At 38.4% G+C, this 27,250-nt stretch overlaps 1 protein-coding gene across 3 annotated transcripts in view; it reads left to right on the top strand.

Moving 5' to 3' along the window:
* Window positions 1–8,147, top strand: part of RAPGEF4 (Rap guanine nucleotide exchange factor 4) — a 346,445-nt gene extending 338,298 nt beyond the window's left edge. For all 3 annotated transcript variants that reach the window (XM_037849336.1, XM_037849337.1, XM_037849338.1), the window contains 2 exons: window positions 3,829–3,883; window positions 7,467–8,147. In XM_037849336.1, coding sequence (XP_037705264.1) covers window positions 3,829–3,883; window positions 7,467–7,594 — 183 coding nt within the window. In that variant the 3' untranslated portion in view covers window positions 7,595–8,147. The remainder of the gene's footprint in view (window positions 1–3,828; window positions 3,884–7,466) is intronic.
* The last annotated feature ends 19,103 nt before the right edge of the window (window positions 8,148–27,250 follow it).

Below are 27,250 nucleotides of genomic sequence, written 5' to 3' on the forward strand. Positions count from 1 at the left end.
AAGCCCTAAAGACCTATACGTAGAATTAGCCTCGTGAAAAATGATGACTGTGTGAAATCTGGAATGTAGAATCCCAAGGGGAGTCCCGGGATTTCTAACCAACGACTGTTTTCTTGGTTAGGGCCTGATGAGTCCCAAGGGGGGAGATTCTCGAGGAGGAGGGGGCACATCAGACTCAGTGAAGTTGTGGCAGGGGGGTTTCAAATGTCCCGCTGCAGTTATCTGGAGAACCTTCAAAAGGAGTGTGTTCTACATTTACCCCTACATTAAGAATCACTGTCTTAATTAGCCAGTCAGTAATGGGAATGTGTCATAAACCTCAGGTTTGCTGGGGTGGAAAAAACAAAAAAAGATGAGAAGCCCTGCTTTAGGGTAATCAGGCATTTTCCCACTGGCCTGGCATTATGGAAAGTTGCCCAGCCTGCCCCAGGCAGGCCAACCTGCTCTGGCAGGACGGTGCAGCCTAGGGTATAATTTCTGGCTTTATCCCTGCCTTGGCAGTTAGATAATGAAGCCTACATCTCTTTGACCTTAGTTTCTGCCAATCTTAACTGAGAAAACCAATGAATAAACAGCTGTTTGCCATCAAAAATAATGTGAGGCTTAAGTAGGTGGAAGGAGAGAAAGACTCTTACTAGATGGATTTTAGTAGAGATAAATGTAAAATCCTCCACTTTGTTCAAGGAATCATTTGCACATCTACTGAATGAGAAAGCTGTGTCCAAATAGCAGCCCAATGAAATGGGCTGAGAGGCTTAATTCACTATTAGCTCAACAGAAATCAGTAGTTAAGATTTTTTTTAAATTGGTGACTTAGATCTATAGCATTGTCAAATAAAGGAAGGAAGATAATATTTCCTCTGTATGCTGTGATTTTCTTAGTCTAGGGTACCACACTAGAGACTGTCCAGAACATATGTGAAACTGTCTTAAAAAGAATTGTTAAAGATATTGGGAATATTTAGACTGAACAAGAAAAGACTTAGGAGTGGGTAGAGGTCCGTAATAGTTGCCTTCAGTATTTGAAGAACTGTCCTGTTTGAAAGGAACTAAACATGTTTGTCATGGCTCCAGAGGCCAGAGCTAGGATCAATGACTGAAAAGGAAAGGGAGAAGGACTTTGACTCAAAATGACAATGAAATTTCTAATAGATATGTCTAAAACTGAAAAGGGCTGTCTTTGGAGGTAGTGAGTTCCTCATTGCTAGAAGCATTCAAACAGTGGGAAGTCCCTGTTTATAGGCAGGCTGTAGAAGACATGCGGCACCCTGGAGATGGTTGAAGGTGGTCGGTTACTTCTGAACTCTCTTTCAGCAACCCAGGAAAGTGCCTTGTAGTTGGTGTAGTTGATAGTAGCATATTAAATATTTGCATGTGTCTAATGAGCACAGAAGAGGCTGGAGTTAAAACATCAAGCTTGGCGCTTCTTGAGCATTATGGAAGCACCCTGTAACTATGCATTGTTCAGAAGTGCTGGTAGGGTCTATACATCTTTCCTGAGGGTCTATACTATCACAACATTATCGTGCAGACCTCACAAAGGAAAAGAATGGACCTCATTGCAAAGCCAGATTGGGATTTCAAAGTTATAACTGAAGTTATCTTTGAATACAATTAAAAAGGATATGTCAAAATTAAAACCATTGTTAAAATTAATCAAAGATTTAGAAAGGTAGAATGAACTCCAGAGCTGAATATTACTGATTTAAACAATTGTTCTCACATTTTAAACTACATAATGAGCTAAAAATTATGAAGTCTCAGAGTATAGCTAAAAGAGTAGTCTAAAACTGAAGTCAGAATGAAATGTTGTTAGCTTTTAAAACTAAAAAGCAGAACAATTACTTCCTACAAAATGGTATACGAAGAGGTTTCTGACCCCTGCTAATTGTTTGATTATTCTTCAGAGGGGCATACTGGCAGCATTTCCCAGGGTTTTCTGTAATTATACTCTATTCAATATCTGAAGAATTACAATAATCCTCCATGGAATATACTTGTGCCCTTTGGATGCAAAGCCTTTAGAGAAGTGAAAAAACAACTTAAGGTAAATTAGCAGGAAAATTATCATAGCTACTGTTTATTTCAGGGCTTCATATATCAGAGGCTAATTATACATTGTATGTTACATTTTCTTGAAGGTATTTGTAATACATTTCTCATGATGATCAACAGACATGCTGGTTTCAGGATCCTTTATAAAAGTGAAGTTCAAACTTTTCCGATTACCTCTTTGTGTGTGTGCAATTATCCAGTGCAGACACATGTGTGTCCCTTCGTGCTTGCCAGTCCTAAACCACTAGTATTCAGCAAGGTATTGTGAATAGTCACTCATATACATTTGTAAGGCTGTGACTCTTCTATGGACTCTTTTTCTGCCAAAACAGAAAATTTTTTTCTATTTTCTATACCTGGGCAAGCCAAGGGTCCAGGAGAGAAGAAAGTGAGGACTGGAGTTCCATAACTGCTCAGAATGGAGACTGTGTCTGGGTGGAGCTTTATTAATTCTCTGCTCGTGTTAAAACCAATCCACCATCTCTGTGGGGCCCCTGTTAGAGTCTGACCAGCGAAGGTGAACTCAAGCAACAAGCAGGGACTTGGCAGTGGACAGGAGGGTCCCAGCTACTGTAAGATCACCAAGAGCAAGAAATGCTTATCTAGGCCAGGAAATGGTGCTTAGGTTCCGTGGGTGTTTTTGCTCATGGGTTAGGGGCTTCCGTTTCTGTCCTTCATTTATTTCTCTTTTCTTCTTTTGTTTTTAACTAAGTTGAGTGCAGCACAAAAGATTCCCCTCTAAGTCCTTATTGCTAAAGTCTTTCTTGCAAAACTTTACCGAGAAATTAGGAGCACTTAATGACAAAATTAAAATTAAATTCAAAGGTTGAATAAATTATTTTCCATCTATATGATTGAATGCATCCTCATGTTAAAAAATGTTTGAAAATGCACATGACCTGGGAAATAGTCAAACTGCAATGTTAAAAATTTTTTAATAAAAATAAAATTCTGTATGCACAGAATGACTTCAGTTTTTTGAAAAGATGGTTTATATATTTATATTTTTAAAATTAGAAGGAAATGTACCAAAATATTCTAAGTTATTTTTACCTTGTTCTTAATATTTTCTGTTTTCTGATTTTCTAAAATGTATACATTCTGTTTTAATTAAAGAGAGGTGGGGGTGGAAGAAGGGAGGAAAGCAGGCAGGAAGGAAGAAAGAAAGAAAACATTAAGAATAACTAAGATTAAATTACTATCGAAATAATTAGGATTAACATTAAAACACACACTCTTGCTGAAAGATTAGAAAGGTCAATAATCTATAGTGTGTGGCAGACATTTATAGGAAGAATATTTTGATTATGACTGTTCAGTCAATTTAATTTAATATCTTATTTCTGAGTACTGGTTGTTTAACATAAGGAATTTGCCAAGCTAACCTTCTCCAGGATAGTTAGAAATTTTCCTCCACAGTCACTCGTCTGTCCTCCAGCCAGGATGGCGAGTGCTAATCCTGAGCAGGAAGGTAGAGGCACAGGGGCTGGATGATGCTTTTTATGCCCTGTGGAACAAGCCAAAATGAGACTGAGTTATGCCATTAATATTCCTTACCTCAACAATGCCTTGTATGTGTGTGGGTGACTATTTAAAGTAATTAAATAGGTTGTACGTCAACCAGTTGCCTCCAGATAGTCGACATATCAGAACATGCTGTTTCTCATGGTACCACAGATTGCTGAAATAAATGAATGGTTTGTTTTCCTTTTTGGGTTATACACTAAACTGACTTGCATTTCTGTCTTTTTCTTTTGTCTTTATTCTTTTTAGCGCATGATTGCAAATACTGCCAGAACGGTGAGATACTGCAGGAGCCAACCCTTCAGTAAGTCAAACGTGCTGCATGTTGCAATATAGAGCTTGGTGATTAAGTCCATTTTAATGAGGCCACTGAGAAACTCTAGGAGTCTGGAAAATATTTGTGTTAGAGACACTTTGGACCATGAATTCTATAGGATAGGGGCCTGTGATTTAAAGATTTGTTGTTTTTTGTTGTAAAACTAGAAAATATTTCCATTGTTTTAAAACAAAGAAGTAAACATAGGAATATTATTTTATGAATGAATGGAAGAGAATTTTCTGTTTCCAGCGTGACTAGAGACAACTAAGGCATGATTGCCAGCTAATCCTGCCTCAAACCAACTCTCTTTATGACTCATTGCTTGATGTTGAGAAATTCACATCAACCCTTAATGACTCAGTTCTGTGGCTTATAAACTGGGAAAGAAAATATTTATTGTCTCTCAGGGTATTGCAAGTATACATTAGTGTTTATGGCACATTTGTAAAAGGTCCCATAGCAAGAATTCATACTGTATTTCTGTGTATTCCATGGTGAATTGAAGGTGCTCTTCTTAAATATGAACACTGGATATGTACAATAACTGATATATAATGCTTTATATATCACTGATATAACAATGCTTTAACATAAACATATTACTAATAATAACAATTGTCAGTTAAGTTGCATTCCAGCAACAGATCACGGTTCTAGACCAGGGCTGGTTTCTCCCTGGGGCTTAGCAGTGGGGAGGTGGGTTGGGGCTCCGCTCCCTCAAGTTGGGCTGGGAGTGAGGAGGTATACTCTGTAACGTCTTGTGTTAACTTCACTTATGAGTCACTTGAAGAAATTTGGTTAATTAATCCAGCATGATCATTTGACATGTCCATCACTGTGAGACGACCAGCACCATTCCCTCCAACAAATCCGGAGCGGAGAGACCAAAAGTTTCTCATTTTATTAGTCAGAGTTGTTTGCTCTTCTTAGCCCAGGACTGGCCCAAAGCCAAGGTTTGCTCACGTAGAATGCCAGAACTACTGGAGGTAAGTTGTAATGTACAGGAGGGACGAAACTTAGGAAAAACAATCTTGACTTGGGGAGCTGGCAGACCTGTAAGAAACTGATTCAAATGATTGTGCCTTCTGTCACTTCCAAAATGAGAACAGTCTCACATCTCATCAACTGTTCCTATGTGGGTTCTGCCAGAATTAAAATTTCTCCTATTTCTTCTTTTAGTAATATGCTGTATGTAAAAAGACACAGTCATAAAGTAGTTATACAAGTGGATGTGAGAATATAAAAGTGACACCAGCCTACAACAGAGTTTATATTCTAGGGTCCATGGCCTTCAGGAGCCCCAGGAAACTCCTGAAGTTATTTGCAAAATTTTTTATGCCTGGGAGTGTTCACAGCAATGAATTCCCAGGCAGGTTGTTTTAGTTTGCTAATGCTGTGGAATGCAAAACACCAGACATGGATAGGCTTTTATAAAAAGGGGGTTTATTTGGCTATACAGTTACAGTCTTAAGGCCATAAAGTGTCCAAGGTAACACATCAGTAATCGAGTACCTTCACTGGAGAATGGCCAATGGTGTCCAGAAAACCTCTTTTAGCTGGGAAGGCACGTGGCTGGCGTCTGCTCCAAAGTTCTAGTTTCAAAATGGCTTTCTCCTGGGATGTTCCTCTCTAGCAAGCTTGCTCCTCTTCAAAACGTCACTCACAGCTGCACTCTGTCCCGTCTCTTTGAGTCAGCATGTTTTATATGGCTCCACTGATCAAGGCCCACCCTGAATGGGTGGGGTCACGCCTCCATGGGAGTATCCCACCAAAGTCACCACCCACAGCTGGGTGGGGCACATTCCAAGCAAATCTAACCAGCACCAAAACGTCTGTCCCACAAGACCACAAAGATAATGGCATTTGGGGGACACAATACATTCAAACTGGCACACAGGTCCAAGAACCAAAGAAGAACCCTGATAGAATATGTTTTGTTCTATAAGCCTCTTTGGTAGTAAATCCTTCATTCCCCTACATCTTCTCCTGGAGAAGTAGGGGGAAAAAACTTATTAAAAAATAAGTCTCCACTGCATTTGTTAAAGTTATCAGTAACTGCTGGTAAACAACAGCTGCTCAGCTCTAAAGTCAACAATCTATAGATAAAGCTATAGGAATAGATTCTTCATAAACATTGTGGGAATATGTACAATGTAATTACAGTATATTGTACATGCAGAGTACATTGCCAGTGAGAAGCGAGGAAATTAAACACAATGTGTTCTCCAGTTCACTGTGGTATTATTTATATGTGATAATTATACTGATGAGTTTCTTCTTATAGCCTTTGTATCCTCTCTCTGCTTTTCTGTGTTCAGACCTGCAACACTCCCCTTCACCCCTTATGCAGATGGCATTCTAATTATTTTGGGGTGTGTGGATCTAAGAGGAGTAAATGGACTGCAGGAAGCAGTGCACTGTGGCGGAAAGAATGCTACTCGGAGTGCGGATCTGGTTTGGCCACTCTCCTTTAGACCAGGCTCCACATCTGGGAGGCTTTGTTAGGTTTAAACAGGGCATTCCCCACCCCTTGTATTTTGAAATAGTGTCACCATTTAAAAACCGGTAGAATTTACAGGAAAGAAATCCAGATTTCCAATTTCCCTAGAAAAATAGAAAGACCTGGCAACTTTGGGTGCAGAGTCCCATGGGGCAGGAGCGTGCAGCACCTGAGTAGTTGCTTCCAAAGGGATCTGTGTTTCCAGTTCTCTGCCATCAATTTTAGCCGTCTTCATTCAACGTATATTCCTGGCATGGGGATATGGGCATTTGATTCTTTTTCAGCCCTGGTTTTAGGGAAATCTCTCTGATAGCTTCAGTTGTTCACCTGCTTGGGAATGGCTTAGAAGAGAATAGTAAGTGGGTTTTCAGATCTGGTGGCTTCAGAGAATCAAAGGTCCAGCAGAAGTCAGAACTTCAGCCCACCAATTGGGGTTTTGTTTCTGAGTGTGGACAGCCTCTAAGAATGTAAAAGGTGCATTTCCTTTGTAGGCAGGGAACCCTTTGGTATGTGACCCCAGTCAGGCCAGGCCTGGCACTGCAAAGGCAGGCTGAAGTGGAGCGCAGAAGTACTGTAGACTGTATACAAGAAAAGAGGGGAGCTGGGACTTTATAGTCTCACTAGCTTGCTTCAGTCTGGTCCAGGTGTTAAGTGCTTTTGTCAGTAGCTAATGAAAACTGCGCCTTTCGCCATTCATCCTCATCTGAAACAAGGAGACATGCTGTGTGAGACATAGAGGTGGGTTAGTAAGAGCAAACAATTTAAAACTGTAACCAGGAGCTGTCAGGCTGATACTTTCATTTTTATTTGGTCCTATATTTTAAAACATGCTATGCAAAGGAAAATGAAATAAAAGAGGTGATTCTAGGGAAGAAAAGAAAATCTGAAGGAGGAAGAAGGGAGATGTAACAACCAAATGGAAACACTTCAATGAATGTGGTATGTTGAAAGGACTTGATGAAACCCAGGAATCTATGATAAATATAATGTGTAGTTGGAGAAAATAAAGCTGTATCTTATATGCATATATTATTTAATGCCAATTCTGACCTTTTCCTCTTTCAACAGATCCTGACGCAGCTCAAGCTAATAAGAACCATCAGGATGTCCGGAGTTATGTACGGCAATTAAATGTGATTGACAACCAGAGAACTTTATCACAGATGTCGCACAGATTAGAGCCTCGTCGACCATAGACATTTGAAGTGCCCAGAATAATGGTTTGTCTCCAGTCCACAATGTGTTAAAAATGCCAATTATGCTACTATGGACTGTATTGCCACTAGAGAATTCTACGAAACAAGCAAAAACTCATCCTGAGACGTCTCAGGACTGCATTCAGCTTACCAGCTACGTGACAAGAGAAGGAATTATTTGACTTGCATAAAGCTTGCACACTCTAGTTTAGGAATCCCATCTGTAGTCACCCTATTTCATTTCCAAGTGTTCCATCTTCTTTTTTGAAGCGTAAAATAGGGCGCACATGAAGAATTTAGTAGAAATATCATTGTCAAGAGAAGTATCAAAACCCTGACATTTTTTCTCTAAGTGTTTACAGGGTAAGATATGCTACAAAAGGAATTGATTTGGGTACATGGTTGTGATACAGTTTCATAATTTCTAAGTCAAGATCTTGATATAGAGTGTGGGGTTTTTGGAAGTTGTTGAGGAATCCATTTGTATTCAAATTATAGGTTGTATTCTTCTACATTTCATAGTCTTACCTCTAAAAGAATAGAGCCTGACCACCTTACTACAAAACATTATGGCCATTTGTATAACTTAGGGAGGACTGGTCTGTAATTTCTGAATGATATATAGAGTAATATTTATGTTTACAATGTAACTTTTTAAAATTTACAAATCAGGATTACATGCATAAGAATTCCAATAAGAAACTCCAAGGTTCTTAAAATTGCCAGCGTAAAAATAGAAAATAACATTTCAGAAGAGCACAATATGCACAAAACATTTTTCAAAATTGAAATATTTTCCTGGGCATTAAAAACCTTTACTATTGGCTACAAATTATTGTTATTGATGAAAAAAAACATATTTTCTGGACTTCAAGGTTATTACAAATATCTTAATTTTCAGCAGTTGTTTTGCACTTTCAAATACACTGTAAATAGTTCATTCAATCAATGGTATAGATTTATTTATTTGATATATAATAGATATTGTGCCAAACAATTACTTTTTATTTATTTTGTTTAGTATGTAATTTTGGAGTACATTTTTTCCCTGTTTTCATAATTAGGCTATGCTAAATGTTTAGGAATTGTATGTATGTATATCTTCTGTAAATAACATCTACTATCTTCATTAAATATAACTGTTGACAAGAAATGGTCATGTTGTTCTCAATTCTCATAATATTGAAGGGATGACCATTTGATATGATGGGCAATGGATTTTTTTATTGCAATCAAATTCACATACCATAAAGCTCACCCTTTTAAAGTATACAATTCAGTGATTTTTAGTATTTCACAAGGTTGTGCAACCATCACCACTAATTCCAAAACATTTTCATCACCTCAAAAGAAACTCTGTCTCCATAAGCAATAACTCCCCATTCCACCCTCCCCCCAGCCTCTGGCAACCAGTAATGTACTTTGTATCCCTATGAATCAGCCTGTTCTGGACACTTCATATAAATGAGATCATAAGACATATGGCCGTTTATGTGCGGCTTCTTCTCTCATTTAGTGTATGCTTTCAAGTTTCATCTAAGTTATAACTTGTATCATTCATTCTTTTTTATGACTGAATAATATTCCATTATATGTATATACCACATTTTCTTTATCTTTGTTTATCATCAGTTGATGGACATTTGGGTTGTTACCATTTTTGGGCTATTATGAATAATGCTGCTTCTATGAAGGGGCACTGAATTTTAAAGCTGCCGGTATACAACTTCATGCTATTTCTCAGTGGATACTGATTTAAGCATTTAATATATTTTTAATGAAGAGATTCCCAAAATTCTTTCAATTCCAAACATATCTCTATTTTTTAACATCAGCGTTTTCTAGAGTATGTCCCAGGCTATACTAGACTCACAAGTTCACAAGCTGTTCCTCCAAAAACAACAAAACACAACTGTAAAGCAAAAAACTAATACCAGGATGCTGTGCTCAAATAAATTTGGGAAACACCGCATAATACACCCATTCTAAGAAATGATCCCCAGTGTTCATTAATATATTAAAAGCTCTGTGAAGTCCTATTGTAATCTCTTTTAAAATCTGTGCCAGTTTGGATATATTATGTCCCCCAAGAAAAAGCCCTGATCTTTAAATCCAATCTTGTGGGATATTTGGATTAAGTTGTTTTCATGGAGATGTGACCCACCCAAATGTGGGTAATACCTTTGATTAGATTATTTCCATGGAGTAGTGCCCCCACCCATTCAGCATGGGTCTTGATTAGTTTACTGGAGCCCTATAAGAGTTCAGACAGAAGCAGCTCGGTGCTGCAGCCAAGAGACACATTTTGGAGATGGCCATTGAAAGCAGACTTTTGCTAGTCCAGAGTTTGCCTGGGAGAAACTAAGCGAACACCCCCAGATGCCTAGAGAGAAACATCCTGGGAGAAAGCCAGTTTGAAACCAGAACCCTGGAGCGGACACCAGCCACTTGCCTGCACCTTCCCAGATGACAGAGATTTTCCAGACGCCATCGGTGTTCTTCAGTGAAGGTAGCCTATTGCTGATGCCTTTGATTGGACACTTTTATGGCCTTAGGACTGTAATTTTGTAACCAAATAAACTCCCTTTATAAAAGCCAATCCATTTTTGGTATTTTGCATAGTGGTAGCATTAGCAAACTAGAACAACATCCCACAATGAAAGCCCACTTCGGGTAATGCTAAAGCAGGCAAATGCCTTTCTGCATTCATGTATTTGCTGGTTCAAATCTATTATGTACCCCAGAAAAGCCTATGTTCTTTTAATCCAATCCCGCAGGGTCAGACCTATTGGTTGGGACCTTTGAATCAGTTATTTCCATGGAGATGTGACCCTGCCCATTCCAGTTGGGTCTTAATCCCCTTGCTGGAGCCCTCTATGAGAGGATAAAAGGCAGAGACATTTTTGCAGAGAGCTAAGAGAAGCTAAGAGAGAAGCTGAGACAGAAGCCTAGAGACATATTTGAGAAAGCCATGGAAACTAGAAGCTAATCCCAGAAGAGAAGGATCAGCAGAGCCAGCCATGTGCCTTCCCATGTGACAGAGGAACCCCGGATGCCAGCAGCCTTTCCTCAGAGAAGGTATCTACCTTTTGATGCCTTAATTTGGACATTTTCTTGGCCTTAGAGCTGTAAATTTGCAACCTAATAAATCCCCATTGGAAAAGCCAATCCATTTCTGGTAGACTGTATTTCAGCAGCTTTGGCAAACCAAAACAATATGTATGTGTGTGTGTGTGTGTGTGTGTGTGTGTGTGTGTGTGTGTGTGTGTGTGTGTGTGTGTGTATATGACTTCAAGTCCTCAGGAGCAGGGGTGTTGTTTTATTCAGTTTTTTTTATATAAGAAATTTTATTTTGAGATAAATTCAAACTTACAGGAACAGCTGCAAAAACAAAAACAGTACAAACCCCATACACAGATCTCAAGCATACCCCAACCCCCCTCCCCCGATACCCGGATCCACCACCTTTAACATCCCATCACACCACCATTTCTTTCTTTCCCTCCCTCCCTCTCTCCCTCCCTATCATCCATCATCTATTGCTCTGGCTTCTGAACATATGAGAGCAAGCTGCACACATCCTTGAAAAAACAATGTAATTCACATATACATTTCCCATAAAGAAGAACATTCTTTTATGCAATCCCATTAAACGCAGCTAAGAAGTTCAAAAAATTCAACCTTGATACAAAGCTTACATTCTATATTTCTTTTTTTTTTTTTTTTCCTTATGTCCCATCTGTGTCTCTTTGAGCCTCCTCTCCTCCATCCTCAGATCCCATCCAGGATCATCCTTGGCATTCAATTGTCATCTATTTAGACTGTCTTTTTTTTTTTTTTTTTCAATTGTGGAAACACATATACAGCCTAAATAAATCTTCCCAACCCACCCCCCCCCAGCATTCCATTAGTGGGATTAATCACATTTTGAATGTTGTAATGCTATCACCTTCCCACCATCTCTTTCTAGAAGTTTCCCTTCACCACAAACAGAAAACTTACACTCATTTCTTAACTCCCCATTGCCTTTTCCCCCACTTCTCAGAACCCCTACTCTACTTTTCATCTCTATGGCCATATTCTCTGATACTTTCTTTGTGTTTACCGTGGGGCTTAAATTTAACATCTTAAATCTATAACAAGCTTGTTTTTCTTTGATACCAACTTAACTTCAATATGACACATAAAACTATGTTCCTATACTCCCTCATTCCCCCACTTTTATTTAGTTCTTGTCAAAAATTACATATTTTACATTGAGTCCAAAACCATTGATTTATCATTACAGTTTATGTATTTTAGATCCTGTAGGAAGTAAATAGTGGAGTTACAAATCAAAAATACAGTAGTACTGGTATTTATATTTACCATGTGATCTTTAGTGGTACCCTTTATTTCTTCATGTAGTTTCAGTCAATTGTTTAGTGTCCCTTCCTTTCAGCCTGCCCAACTCCCTTTAGCATTTCTTATGGGACTGATCCACTGGTGGTGAAGTCCCTCAGCTTTTTTCTCTGTCAGTAGGGCTCCCTTTAGTATCTGAAGTGGGACAGGTCTTTTATTAGCAAAATTTCTCAGCATTTGTTTGTCTGTGAAAAATTTAAGCTCTCCCTCAAATTTGAAGGAGAGTTTTGCTGGATAAAGTATTCTTGGTTGGAAATTTTTCTCTCTCAGAGTTTTAAATATGTCATGCCACTGCATTCTCACCTCCATGGTGGCCATTGAGTAGTCACTACTTAGTCTTATGTTGTTTCCTTTGTATGTGGTGAATTGCTTTTCTCTTGCTGTTTTCAGAACTTGCTCCTTCTCTTCAGTATTTGACAGTCTGATCAGAATATGTCTTGGAGTGGATTTATTTGGATTTATTCTATTTGGAGTTCGCTGGGCATTTATGCTTTGTGTATTTATATTGTGTAGAAAGTTTGGGAAGTTTTCCCCAACAATTTCTTTGAATACTTTTTCTAGACCTTTACCCTTCTCTTCCCCTTCTGAGTCTTAAATTTGGAAGGTTTATTTTATCTATCATATCCCTGAGATCCATTTCGATTTTTTCCCCATTCTTTCTTTTGTTCGTTCATTTTCTGTTCTGTGGTCCTCAAGGAGGCTGAGTTGTTGTTCAGCTTCCTCTGATCTTGTATTTTGAGTATCCAGAGCCTTTTTAATTTGGCCAACAGTTTCTTTTATTTCCATAAGATCTTCTAATTTTTTATTTACTCTTGCAAGTTCTTCTTTATGCTCTTCTAGGGTCTTCTTTATGTCCTTTATATCCTGTGCCATAGTCTTCTTCATGTTCTTTATATCCTGTGCCATGCTCTTGTTGACTGTCCGTAATTCTTTGATTAATTGTGCCAAGTACTGTGTGCCTTCTGATCTTTTGATTTGGGTGTTTTGGTTTGGGTTCTCCATATCGTCTGGTTTTATCATATGCTTTAAGATTTTCTGTTGTTTTTGGCCTCTTGGCATTTGCTTTACTTGATTCCTAGTTTGACAGAACTGCAGCTTGGTGGCGTACACTTTCTCTAAACAACCAGCAGATGGTGTCCATGAGTCACCTATTCCCCTCAAGTCAGTTCTCCCCCAGTTTGTCTTTGTGGTGTGTAGGGGTCTGATTCTTGTGGGGTCCAATTGGTGCACCAAGTTTGGGTGTGTTGCTGGTGCTGTCCGCCCTGAATGTGGGGCGTGTGTCTGGGTGGTTAGGCAGGCAGGGCAGCTTTAATAATCAAACCTTTCAGGTGTTCCCAGGGATTTAAGGCTGTTGCAGGAGCCTAAGCCTTCATTTCAGTCTTTCCACAGATCGTCTCTGCCGCTGACCCACAAGTCCTTGGTATTTGTGTAGGGTCCCTGGGATTTCCGATCAGTTCCCCCTTCCCAGCTGTGCTCTTCCAGGATCTCTGCTGAGGGAGGGCTGTGCCAAATCACTAGTGCACGACGGCCCACCAGGGAAGCCCTGGGTTGCTGGGCCATGCAGGGCGCTCCCAGCGCGCTTCAAAGATGGTTGAATGGGACGCGTTAACTTCCCCCTTTTTGCACAGCTCCGCCCTCCCAGCTCTGGGACAATCAGCTGTGGGTGTATTAAAGGCCACTGTCCACAGCCGATATTGTGGCTTGTGTATAGTGCTGCAGGAAAGATTCCCCGTCACACCGGGTTTCTTGGCGCAGCTCTGGGCTGTGGGTCTGGCCCCAGGCAGGAGTGTCCCCTGCCCACTGGGGAGATGGCTGCAAAGAATGCAGTTTTTTTTTCTCCTTTTGGCTCCCCTCTACTCCTCTGGTCTTGAGACAATCAGCAGCGGGTGTGGGAAGGGGTATCCTCCATGCCAGACACCAAGGCATTAGCCCAGCCCACTCCTGCTGTGCTTCACTGCGCGGCTCTCCCCGTTGTATCTGCAGCCACTCCCGGGCTTTTTTTTTTTAAAAGAACTAGTCATCTCCAAATGCCAGCCCACTGTTTCCCCATACCACAGAGCGGCTGCGGGACTTTCAGCCGACTCACTCACTCGTTTCAGAATACAGGCTCCTGGTTTCACCAAATGCACATTCCCTGTGGATATAGCAGACCTTGTCTGGCTGGTGCATTGCTGGCAGTGGTGTTCTGGGTCACTTTCTGGTTTTTATTTAGTATTTTTCACAGAGGTGTTTTTTGCCCTCTCTCACCTAGCCACCATCTTAGGTTCTCTCGTTTTATTCAGTTTTATGCTCCCCACCCAGAGTCATGCACAATGCCTGAAATTTACCAGGCAATTTTTTAAAATGTTTGTTAAATAATTCTTTTTGAAGTTATTATTGTTCTGCGTTTCACTTTTTCGTAGACCTCAATATCTGCTACAAAATTTTATATATTTTTCCTCTTCTGGATAATTTAAGAAGTTGACAAATGAAGCTAATAGTCCATTCCTTGTGCATCCTCACTCTAGCTAAAGTATTGCTTGTTTCCTCCTACCTTACTGTCAAGCCTGCCTCTTATTTATGACAGCCTCCGTCCCCCAATTTGGTGGCAACTGACCCTTATGACCTTCTTTTAATTTAGTTTCAACATCATTCAAAATTAATACATATTCTCCCATGTATGTTCCCTTTGGTCTTCTAAATGAGAATAATGATTGCTGTCCTTATTAAAGATAAGAGGTTTTAATTATGTCTGGCTTCTTTGAAAATGCATTAAACTCCATTATTCAAGGTAGCGATGGAGAATCAAAAGAATTCACACTCTAAAAATATAGAGTAGTAGCCAAGCAACCCTTCCTGAGGCAAGAGATGCTGTTAATATTTTAAAACTTGCAAACAAGCCAGAAGAAAATGAGATGCCTATGGGGTCACAAGAAGGATAATGAAGTTTGCTGGAAGATGTGAATAAAGAAAGAATGTTTTTACCAAAAGTGCCTGTAGAAAATTATATATTTTAGTGGTTAACATACCTGCTTAGCAAGGTCACTGGCAGGGTGCACAGGAGCTAAGCTTTTCCAGCAATTTTTGAATACCTTGCAGGTTAAATAGGCTTTTCCTGAATTCAATAGCCTTTCCTCTTAAGATATGAATGCAGACCAGTGACTACCAGTGTGAGAAAATTAAAAAGAAGTGTCATTATAGTTTCAGTTTGTGCTTATAATTTTAAAAATCAGCATAGAATATGCAGTGTGGCAAAATGAACCCCTACTTTGAATAGTTTTCTTTCTACTGCCAATCTAAAATAAGTTAAATCTCCTGCTTCTGAGTAGTCCTAATTTTCTCTATTTGCCCTACCTAGAAGAAGAGCATGGTGTTAGATGAGCAAGTCACAGCATCTCTGACTTATAAACTGGAGAAGGATCATTAACTTAATTAGTATTATTAGTTATCTTTCCATTCATTCACTCATTTATCAGCAAATGATGGAGTTGTTAAGTAAGTACCAGGCCCTCTATGAGCGCAGGATTCAATGGTGAGAAAAATTAAACAAGCACACTGTTCTCCTGGAACTTACTGTCTCATAGGGGAGACATAAGATTAATCAAATAATCACACAAAAAATTATAAAAGCGCTTCAAGGGAAGGGCATGGTGTTACGAGAGCAGGTAATAAGAGGATTTGACTTGATCTAAGTTGAGGAAATGTTCCCTGTGGAAGTGACAATTGACCTGAGCTCTGAGAGAGAACGGTGCTAAGTAGTAAGAGAAGGGGAATGGGTTCTAAGCAGGGTAAACCATTGTCAGTGTGACAGACACAAAGCTCACCATGGCAGAGCAGAGAGAATATGGGAGAGAATGGCACAAGATGTGCCTGAGAGTTCAGAAGGGCTCAGAGCCTGTAAGGCCTTGTAGACTTTTTCAAGGATCTTTATCTTTAACCCCAAAGCAGTGGAAGTCCATTTAAGTGCTTGAGGAAGTGAGGTGCTGTGATCAGACTTCCATTTCTAATTTTACTTCTTGTAGGGCAGGGCCACTACTGTATGTTTGTTACACTGTCTACCACATAGTTAAGTGTCATCTCTGATTCTTTAATCAAATGATTTTATTATCCAGGCTTAAAGGTAGGGCAGAGGAGTTGTAGATAGTGGCAAGTATTAAAAAGCAGTGGTGAGCTCAGATACCCACACAGAGTCAAATGCCATCCCTCCTCCTGACTTAGCCCCCACCAGGCCACATTGGACATACCCCTGCCTACCTGTGCCACCCCCTTGGAGAGTTAGGCTGCCAGCGTATGGCATGGCTGCTGGAAAAAGCAGTGAGGACCCAAGGCTCAGTATTTGGAGGTCCAAGCATGGAGCAGAGAAGGCTCCATTTGCCTCTTTGCCCTCCACCAAGCCACATCTGCCCATGTGGCAATCACAGTCCCAGAAACTTGGTCCGTCCTTGCTGGCCTATTGGTTAATGTATCAGTCTACTGTTGCCTGTAGTCTGATGCTAAGGGATGTGGGGGAAAGTGTAGGGGGAATATTAGTAATCCCAAGAGAACAAAGGCATGGGAATGGGAAATGTGTCTGCCTTGGGCTTCTTTGCATGTGTTTAGCAGGCAATTAGGGAAGGTCAAAGACACTGCTAGAGCAAACCAGGATCTTAGTCCCCAAGCAGATTCAAATTTGGAAAGATTGGCTAGACAGTCTGCTGCCCTTGTTTAGGGAGAGTTTTTCAGGGCCTGGTGCTGCCAGGTGTTTAAAGTATTTCGTCATGGTACAGGGAACGTAGACGTAGCATAGAGTAGCAGAAAGAGCATAGGCTTTAAAATCTGACGGATCTGGATTTGAATCAGTCTGGGGCCACCTCTAGCACACACAGAACGTTTGTGTATGTTGGGGGAAAAAGGCAGCGCTTCTCTCTGCTGGCACAGCCCCACGGGAGAGATCCCCCTCAACCAGGCTTCCTTGTGTATTCTACAGCCTGTACCATTGTTTGTGGTAGGCCTCAGCTGTGAACTTTGGCCAACGTATTTAACCTTTTTGAGCATCCACATCTGCAATTGGGTTTTAGAATACCTCCCTTGCAAAGGCTGTGGTGGAGACTGAGTTCAAGTATCTAAAGTGTCCGGCATACTGAGTGCTTGGTGCTCAAGAAACATTAGTGCCTTTTCTTTCTCTCTGCTATAACGAGAGAGCACAGTAAAAGGTACTTTAGAACGTTCAAGGGCTCCTGAGAGTCTTCAACCAAACCAAGTATGAAAGGATGGAAAAGGAAAGAAACTTACATGGGAGCTTTGAGTCACTGAAATTGACTTGGGATGGAGGGACAGATCCAGAATCCTAATTGACCATGCCGTTGGTACCTCAAACTTGGGTTACACCCAGTTTTGCAAAGTTTTTGCTGCGGTAATTGAGCCAGGATATCAAATCTTGTACATACACAACTTAGAAGTTATTTGCAGTGGGATAGAAAATATTTCAAATGTAAGAGGGAGGAAGGTAAAGATAAAAGTCCCAGACTTCTTATCAACGTATAAAATGGTCATATTTGAAAGAGTAGATCAGAAGCTAAACCAAAGGATAAGACACATTTTTTTATACACAGACCACATTAGAAATTAGATTTTTAACCTAACCTGGCTAATCTTTTACATCTTCAGTCCGTATGGCCTAGAATCAATTATGCAGGGTTGTGAGATTCCTCCTGAGAAAGTAGCTCCTAATCTTTCGTCCAACAAATGCTCACAAGCCATTATTATAAAAATCATTTTTATTTCTGGTCTCAGGAATTAAATTGTAGATAGGAGCCAAAGTGTACAGTAAATTAGGGATTATTGCTTGTGGTACTCTATGGGAGCCAGGTGATGCTGGGCTGTTTTAATTAAGAATTCATTTTCAATAACAGCATAAGCAAATGAGTAACATTAAATCAACACTGAAACGTTTGTTTGTGGGGGGGGGGTAGATTATGGGAATAACCCAGACTGACTTTCTTTATGGGCTTAATGTACAGAGTTCACGTATGCATTAGGAAAAACCATCTTTGGAACAACTACATAAACTCTCTTTAATAGGGGCATGGAAATCTTTTGAGCATCAAGAGAAGTTGATTGTTGAGGGAAAAAAAAAGAAACTCTGTACTTTTATTTAAGAAGAAAAGCACTGTCACCAAGGAATACAGAGTTTTAAATACAATGTTTTCTGAATGTTGACTTTGGAAGAGGATTTTCTGGGATATACTGATTCAGTAAGCAAAGCTCTTTACCTGTCAGTTCAGTGACCATTTATTGAACACCCGCTATGTGCCAGATACATATACCCAGTACTTAATTTTGAATAACTGAAATGAATAGTCTCCCCTATTTTACTGATGAGGAAATACTAAGAGAAATTAAGTATCTTGCCCAAGGTCACATGTTCAGATTATGGCAGTGCTGGGATTTTGAACCAGGTATATCTGATTTCCATAGTGCATGTTCTGAACTCCAAGGCTATGCTACCTGGCTCTCTTTTTGTCACCAAGAGGATTGATTATGCAGGTTTTTGATATCCCAAAATAAAAACAGAAAATAGTTCAGGAACCAAAGCATGAGATTAATTTTGCTGAAATATTATAAGCAAAATTAGGCAAGAGATTTGAGATATTTTTCTAAAGTTTTCTTTCAGAATAGAAGTTGTACATGTGTATGCACATAAGTCTCCATCATAAATATCCTATATATCATGTGCCATGTATCAGCTATTCCCATGGGAAGCCTTTATTTTCACCATGAGGAGTCTTGAGGCAGGATGTAACTTTTCCTACATTTACCATAAAGAATCCACTCCTATTCAGGAAGGAGCTTCAATTGTATTTGAAATGCTTTATCTCTTATGCTTAGTTGGCCTATATCCATTTTCATATAATTCTCCATACCTTATTTCATTAGAAAAATGGCTCTGCTTAAATTCAATATAGATTTACTAAATATTTTGAAGTAAAGATGAAGAAGGGGGTTTCATTATAGAACGCCACAATATTTCATTTTAAAAAGTCCTCAATGGATATATCTTGTCTTCTTTCAGGTCTTTCTGCTTTGCTGTCTGCCCCATGGTCTCCTCTCTCTACTCCCAACTTCTGCCACTCCTTCAAGTTTGAAGATTTTTCTTGGGGACCCTAAATCTTGTTTACTTTTTCATGTAGAAAAATTTAATTTTCTCAGAGTTTCTATCTTCAAACTTCAAAATCTCGAAACTGGCTGAGTATGAAAACATTGCACTGAATAAACAAGAGACCCTTCTGTTACCAGCATCCACTCTCCTTAGCAGAGTACTATAAATGGAAAAAAAAAATTAGTTATGATAGAATATAGGGAAAATTGTCTTATTTAAAGTGAAAACTGGGTATAGTTCTTCTGCCTCCTAAGTGTGGGTGTCATAATTCATATCATTCTTAAATATAAATAATCAACAATCTCCAGAGATGTCTGAGAAAACTAGTATTATAAAACAGAAAAACAAAGAAAAATAAAGAGAAAAGCTGACTCCGGAAGAAACAGAAATAATACAGGTAACTGAATAATAATAATAATAATGATAATAATAATAATAATAGCAAATATATAGCATGTGAAAAATGACCAGTAATAACAATATGAATAGCTAACACTACTAAATACTTACTCTGAGCTAGTCCTATGCTATGTACTGTACATATATCGACTTTTCCTAACAAAAGCCTTATTATTATTCCTATTTCACAGATGAAGAAACTGAGACTCAAAGAAGCTAATAATACCCAAGGTGACACAACTCATAAGCAGCAGACCATCTCAATCTAGATCTGTCTAGCTTTTTTCCCCCATGCTATATGGCCTTTAGAGTTTTAAACCCTCTGAAGTCCTCATTAATGTATGTCCTAAGTTATTCATCAAATTATCAAATTTTTGTGTAATAAGATGATTCATGGTTCATCCTGACTTGCTTAAGAGTCTGGGAAAGGGTGAGAATTTGAATTTGGTTCCCTTCTACATATACATTTAGAGAGAAGGCTACTAAGAAGCTGAAATCAGACCAAGAACTTCAAGAATAATGTGAAGATCATTCTGTAAAAAGGTGTCTACCTTAAAATTTGTTGCATCCAGATTCATCAGTACCAGAGATTAGTTGAACCATCTATAGATACGTGTAAGGCAACTCCCTCCAGAGGCTGGGGATATTTGTCATAGATATCAAGCTTAGGTAATCTGACACACCAAAACTTGTTAGAGGGGTTTATGCAACTGAGTTGCATGGCAAAATGGTCCAGATAAACTGGTTGTGTAGACAGGAGGAGGCTGTCTATGTGATGCTGAGTTATGATTACTCAACTGGAATAATTCAGTAGGTTTTTCCAAATCTGAATGTCTACCACAATGATTTGGTAAGGCTTGCTCTACATTAAGTGAAACACCAAGACAGTTATCCAGTTATTTCTACTCTTTTATTTTTTCCTGACAAATGGCAGTGAGGGGAATTTTGACAAAAATACTTTAAAAATTGAGGCAAAAGTGTGGTTGTATGCATACAGTTTACATGAACAGGCTAGATAATTAGTTCTGCTCTCCTCTTCATTTTGTACTACACTCCTTCCACCGAAATACTTCTAACTGTACCTACATGAATTTGATTTTACTCTCCCTATCAGGAAATAAACTTCATCGGTACTCAATTGCATTGAAAGCAAAATATGAAAGGATATGAAAGGTCTTTTGCCATAAATATGGGTGTTTGCTAAAAGCTCAACATAGAAAAGCTTATGTAAATAAGGCTTTTATTTCTTAATGAAAACACCTTGTGTCTTTATATGTTTCAATTAAAACAATAATTTTTATTTTCTTTTGTAGCACTGTTAAAGCACTTTTGCATAAATTATCTCTTTTGAACTGGATAACAACATTCAGAGATGGATAGGAAAGGTATGAGGGACCACTCAGAGATGGGGAAACTGAGACTTAGAAGCTAAATAAATTTCTCAGGGTGGAAAAGAAAAGATTACCATGGGATTATATTTCATATACACTACAGAAAATAAACTACTGAGAGAGAGAGAGAAAAGCAATTATTTCCTGGAAATAGTATGTAGAATCATAAAGACTAACTTAATGTATAATGATTTAAAAATTCAATATATGAATATAAGTATTCCAATAAGTAGCATGTAGGAAATTTCATCTCATTGAAAATGAAAATTAGCATTGTAGAAGGCCTAATAAGTAGGATAATTTTTGACATGAAATGAAACAAAGGCTCAATGAATCATTCTCTGATTTGAAGGTGGTATTGTCTAAGTCTATTATAAAAAACAAAGTCACCCCAGATTCTCTAGGAGTCAGAGAGTCAGTGAACAGGTCTATCGATATCTCTCTGTGTCTGTCATCTATCTATCTTTCTATCTATTTATCTATCTATTCATACACACACATATATATGCATCTATTATATATACCTATTATATACATATATTGCATTTACTTGCTTATGAAAAAGATCTAGAATCTATTTCTTTTTAGAACATTGATACTATGCATAGGAAAAGAAAATATCATGGTTATAAAATAATTTAAAGTAGAACATTTCTTAAATCAGTGGAAGAATATTCACTGAGAAAAAAAGACTTCATTTCCTTTTATAGCTGTGGATTAGAGTACAATAGCTCTAACTCTGCTATTGCTGTGCATTTAAAGCCAAGATGATGACTGTATTGAAAAAGAGGGAAAAGAAAATCAATAGATTATTGCTTCAGTGGAGCTCACAACAGTGCTGATTAGAGAACACAAATGGATCGCATAATAGTAAAATAACTATAAACTGAGTATGGATTTAAGCCTATGTTAAGACCATTCTTAACTGCCTTGTATCTTTAGAAAAACATGCATTGAAATTACAACAGCAAATTAAATCTTTTCGACCGCAAAATTTAATACATAAGAAATAGCATTTATTAATGATCTGGAAGAGGGAGTAAATAGCATGTTAATGAAATTTGCAGATGATACTAAATTGGAAGGTGTTACAAACATCAATGCGGACAGAGGTTTAATACAAATGCACACTTAAAAGTTAGGAAAAAGCCAATGGTAGCACACAACACACAAAAGGCAAGTAAAACTTAGAAAAATATTTGTCGGAGAAATTTTAACTTGAGAAAGAATAATACAAAAGAGGTGTGAAAGCAAATGTGACTTAAAATTTGACCAGGATTTTCTGATTAAATAAGCTGATAAATCTACTTTTGAGAAGTCCTGGGACAGTTCCTGGGGAGGAGTCAGTTCTTTATTCTTCTATTTGCCCTCTAGGCAGACCAGAAGAACTATATCACTTAGTTGGGAGACTTTTTGGTAAGAAAGCAGAATGAAGAAAACACAGAGACCAGACCTATCAGTGAAAAATGTATACGGAAGAGAGAGGAAATGACTAATGCAAACAGAATATTACGTACTAATATAATCTAATCATGTTTATAATGAAGAGGGTCCATGAAAAATCTACAGATACCTGAAAATTTAATAAAAAAGATAGTTGATATCACTTGATTATTTATTAACAATGGAATTAATAATTACCTTATAAAATGTAATTATTGCTTTTCCAGATATCAATAGATAGAAATAGAAGAGTTCTCCTTCCCTTTCACAAGCCTCTTTCCTAAATCCAAGAAATTGGTGATATTACTAGAAATCATAAGGGATGCTGCTGTTGGCCTTCTTAGATTGTCTGGAAGTTTGGGTCGAAGAATTTTATTTATTCAGAAAACAGTAACCTGTGTCTCCTGGAGGCAATGGTAACTATAAGAAACTACATAAGTATCTCTGAAGTTTATTAGCTCACTTGGGGCTAGAGTATAGTTATCTAAGGATGAAAGTTTATCTCTATTTATTGGATCATTAAAGCAGAAGTCTTAATTTCAGAAACCTGACTATTTTCCTTACATTTTACAGTTTATGTAATTATATCAAATACTTTCCCTTAGATTTCAGTTATGTTCTTTTTGAATACAGTCTGCCACCACCACACCTATGATGGAAGCGGGTAGAGTATTCTTGGTAGCCAGGTGTGGCAGTGAGAGTGAGGATGTAGGAAAATCCCAAGAAGGTGAAGGTGCTGGGAGGAGGTTTGGAAATAGAGAAATTGGAGGTGGGCCTACCTGGGGATTCTCCCTTCTGAGTACTTCAGTAGCGCTTTGAGGCTTTCTTTGACAGATGTCTAGGATTGAGTTTTTGAACCATTAATTATTACAAGGTAATGAGAAATCATATGTTTAAAATCTTAAATCCCTTGTATTTCATATTATCTAAACTGATACCACTTCTTTGCAGTTATTAAATTGGTAAATTTTAAGAAATTAGATTGAAACGTTTAAAAGTCTTTGTTTTTCTTAATCCTTTGCTTTGTTTTGTTTGAAATGTTGTTTTTTCTTGTTTTAATTTTTCAATAAAGTTAAAAAAAAAAAAGTCTTGCAGAAAAATGCTACCTGAAGGCATTTGCTAAGACCCAGAATATATGGAATTTCCCGATTATACATGAAGGTTTTAAAGTAAATACTAGAAAATATTTTTCTTTTTCAGTTTTTAGTAATGGCCACATCCTTTGATAAAGAATTATAGAGACTTATAGGTGTTTTACATTCCATTTCTTTATGAAAAATTTCTAAAAGTAAATTTCACCCTGTGTATAGTATAATAACAAAAAGAAAATGGGCACTACAACCCGACAGACCTGGGTTTATTTATATCCTGAGTTAGCTATGTGATATTGAGCAAGTTACTTAGCCTCTCTGAGCTTTCAGTTCCTCTTTTACTAATGAAAGAAATTAAATAATAAAATAATATAAGATTTGCAAAATTACTAATAAAATGCCTAACACAGAATCAGTGTTTTACAGTACTAGTTTTCATCCTTATTCTCTACAAGTAAATTTTCTGAGATAGTCAAATGTAGCTATTTGAATCATAATCCAATTAAAAATTCAATATCTTTTATTAATTCAGTAAATATTTCATTCCTTATAAGCAATGCCCTATGTTCACTGAGTTGGGTTTACAAAAACATATGTGCATCTTGCCCTTAAAGCTCATGAAGAAAAGGAAATGATAGGCAGATAACCATAATATCAGGCAAAAAAAGAGGCAATCAAAAGTATTAAGGGATTTCCAAGGGGAAAAGGTTACTTCTTGACAGACGATTGGAACATGTTTCCAGGAAAGGGAACATTTTAGCTGGGCTTTGAAGGCAGCAGAGGTGCTAGAAGGTAATTAGGACAGCAGAGAGGTTAGAAAGCGTGTGGTTCAGTTTGACACAAGCACGAGGCCCATGAAAATGGGAGATAATGTTGGGGAGGAAAATTTGTGTTAGATAATAGCGGGTTTTGAATGTGCACTAAGGAGCTTGGATTTCATTTAGCAGGCAATGAATGGGGTGTCATCAAATTTTTGAGAAAAGTGTTAAGGCTCAAGAACACTTTAATAAATTCAAGGAATAAATAAACCTCTTAGATATCTGAGTAAAGATACTGCCAGGAGGGAGTAATAATCCTAGTTGTATTAACAGTAGTAGCAGTAGCAATAATAATGGTGATGGCTAAATTTTACTGTGTACTCATTAAGTGCCACGCTCAAAGTTTTACCGAGACTCTCTCTTTGTAGCCTTCACAGTAATTCCACAGGTAATTTAAATCATTTCCCACACTAAAGTTCAGGAAAAAGTCTTGTCAAGCTTGGGCAACTTGCCTTCCTTCAGGGGGTAAGAGATGGTTTTAAGGGTTTATTCTTTCAGATCAAGCAGCTCTCAAACTTTTTGGTCTCAGGACCCCTTTACACTCTAAAAAAAATCACTGAGGAAGCCAAACAGCTTTTATTCATGTGAGTAATACCTATCACTATTTCCATATTATAAATTAAAACTGAAAAACTTTAACAATATTTGTTAATTTATCTAAAAATAACAAAAACCTCTTGTTGATGCCTTAGTTTGGACACTTTCATGGCCACAGAACTGTAAATTTGTAACCTAATACATCCCCTTTATAAAAGCCAATCCATTTCTGGTATTTTACAAACAGCAGCATTAGCAAACCAGAAAAGGGGGTATGGGGGGATGGGATGATTTGGGTGTTCTTTACTTTTTATTTTTATTATTATTTTTTTGAAGTAATGAAAATGTTCAAAAATTGAATGTGGTGATGAATGCACAACTATATGATGATACAGTGAACTTTGATTGTCTGGTAAAATTTCATATTTTGGTAAAATTTCATATCTAAATATGAACTTTAGATATGGTAAAATTTCATATCTAAATATGAAATAAAATTTCATATTTAGATATATGATATACAATAAAATAAAAAAAGCAGTGTAACAAGGCAACTGCATTGAGCAGAGAAGAGAGTGCTTTGCTAGAAGTCAGAAAATCTGAGATGTGGTGTCTTTCCTGGCTCCTCTACGTGAACTTGGAGAGCAGAGACTATGTTACACAGGTCACAAAGCCCTGGTGCCTGGCACTTGGTAAATATTTGTTGAATGAATTTTGCAAAAAGTCCCCAAGAGACTCTTCTTGCTCTGCTCCTCCTTTCAAAGGCCCTGGGACCTATGCTCAAACAATGAGCTGGACTACATTAGTGAGTTTGAAATAATGGCCACTCATCGTAAAGGATGTTTGATTGTATGCCTTAATTCTCCAGGGATCCAGAGTTGTGAAGGAGGTGAGGCACGAACTCTGTATAAAAGCTGGTTATTTCTCAGTTATGATCCAGACCTAGATTACTCACAATCTAAGATGGGAGAACTGAGATGGCTAGAGAAAATGCCCAAGAGACATTTGTTGCAGTTCTTATCATCTTAAGGGGAGAAAAGGATACTTGGAAAGCTTTCCTAAATTGCCTTCTTTCTATCCTTAGAATTTCTATCTACATTCCTCCGCCCTACTGATAGGTGGTGACAGTTCCACAGTTTCTTTTTAAGAGGGGCCTAGGTAGGGGACTTTTCTTTAAGCAGTATTTGCATAACAAATATACTTTCTTTACTTAGATTGCATGTTGATTTTGGATGGTGTTCATGGATGTGCTAAGGACATCCAAGCTACCCCATGCTGAGAGTACATCTATTTTTAGGGTGGAGACATTTGAAGTAGAGGAATAGGAAGGCTTGATAAGAGAGGTTAGACTGGGTCTCTTTTGCTGTTGTTATTTACATTGTAAATCTATCCTCTGCCTAGTAACCAATATGTTTTCAAAAAGACTAGGAAGTTTGAAAGAGCAGTCAGTCATGGGAATAACCACTGACTATTTATTAGGTCTGAGACCTAAAGAAATCAGGATTTCCTTCCTGACTGCTCTTCTGAATTTCAGTTTCATATTTCAACTGTTGTCTCTCTACCTATTTTGCCTCCCATGACTTCAAACTTAACATGAAGCCAGTTCCTCTGCACACATCCCTATTTCCGTCAATGACACCATCATTCTTCCAGTCACACAGGTCTGAAATCGTGGCATCATCTCTGACTTCTTCCTCTCTTCCACACCTAGCCAGTCATCAATTTCTGTGCCTCTTCCTGAAAAACGTCCCTCAATTCCATTTCTTCTTTTCTAATCCCATTTTGTACACTTCAGGCCCTCATGACTCTATAACCAGGCAGTAACAGTATCTACCTCTCAGCTTGTCCTATAGCCACTGAGACTACTTTCTCTAAAACACCTTTAAAACAAAAGCAAAGACATAAACACCCACTTTCCTTCCTTGATTCTAATTTTCCATGCTTCCCCAGTGGCCACAGTGGATAAAACTCAAATTCAAAACCCCGAATGACATGGCCCATACTTGTACAACCACGCCTTACACTTTTCCTCCAGAGAACTATCCTTTCCAATCAGTAGTCAATTATTTTTGTCCCCAATACCCATTTCCACCCTTTGCTTACACCTGGAACGAATTCTACTCCCCTACTCTGAATTCTGCTTTGTTAAAGCAGATTGGCAGACCAGAAATACCTACTGATGGTTCCACTGTGGCAGCCTTCAGCCCCATCTCCCCAGAAACATCTGTATGTCTATCCCCTTCCCAACTAGATAATTAACTCCTGTAGGGAACGAAGCAGCCTCCTTTCTCTTTGTATCCCAGCGCCTATTTCACTGTAAATGCTTGTTGATGAGTTGAAGGAATTGGTGGTGTTACCCCCACCACCCAGTACCACCCCCAGCACCCCCCGACAGGGCAGGAGTCCTTTAAGGGCCTGCGTGCCTCGCTGAGCCGCACCCCCCACCTCACCGCCACTAC

The sequence above is a fragment of the Choloepus didactylus genome, chromosome 9, assembly GCF_015220235.1.
Source record: "Choloepus didactylus isolate mChoDid1 chromosome 9, mChoDid1.pri, whole genome shotgun sequence".
Lineage (NCBI taxonomy): Eukaryota > Metazoa > Chordata > Mammalia > Pilosa > Megalonychidae > Choloepus > Choloepus didactylus.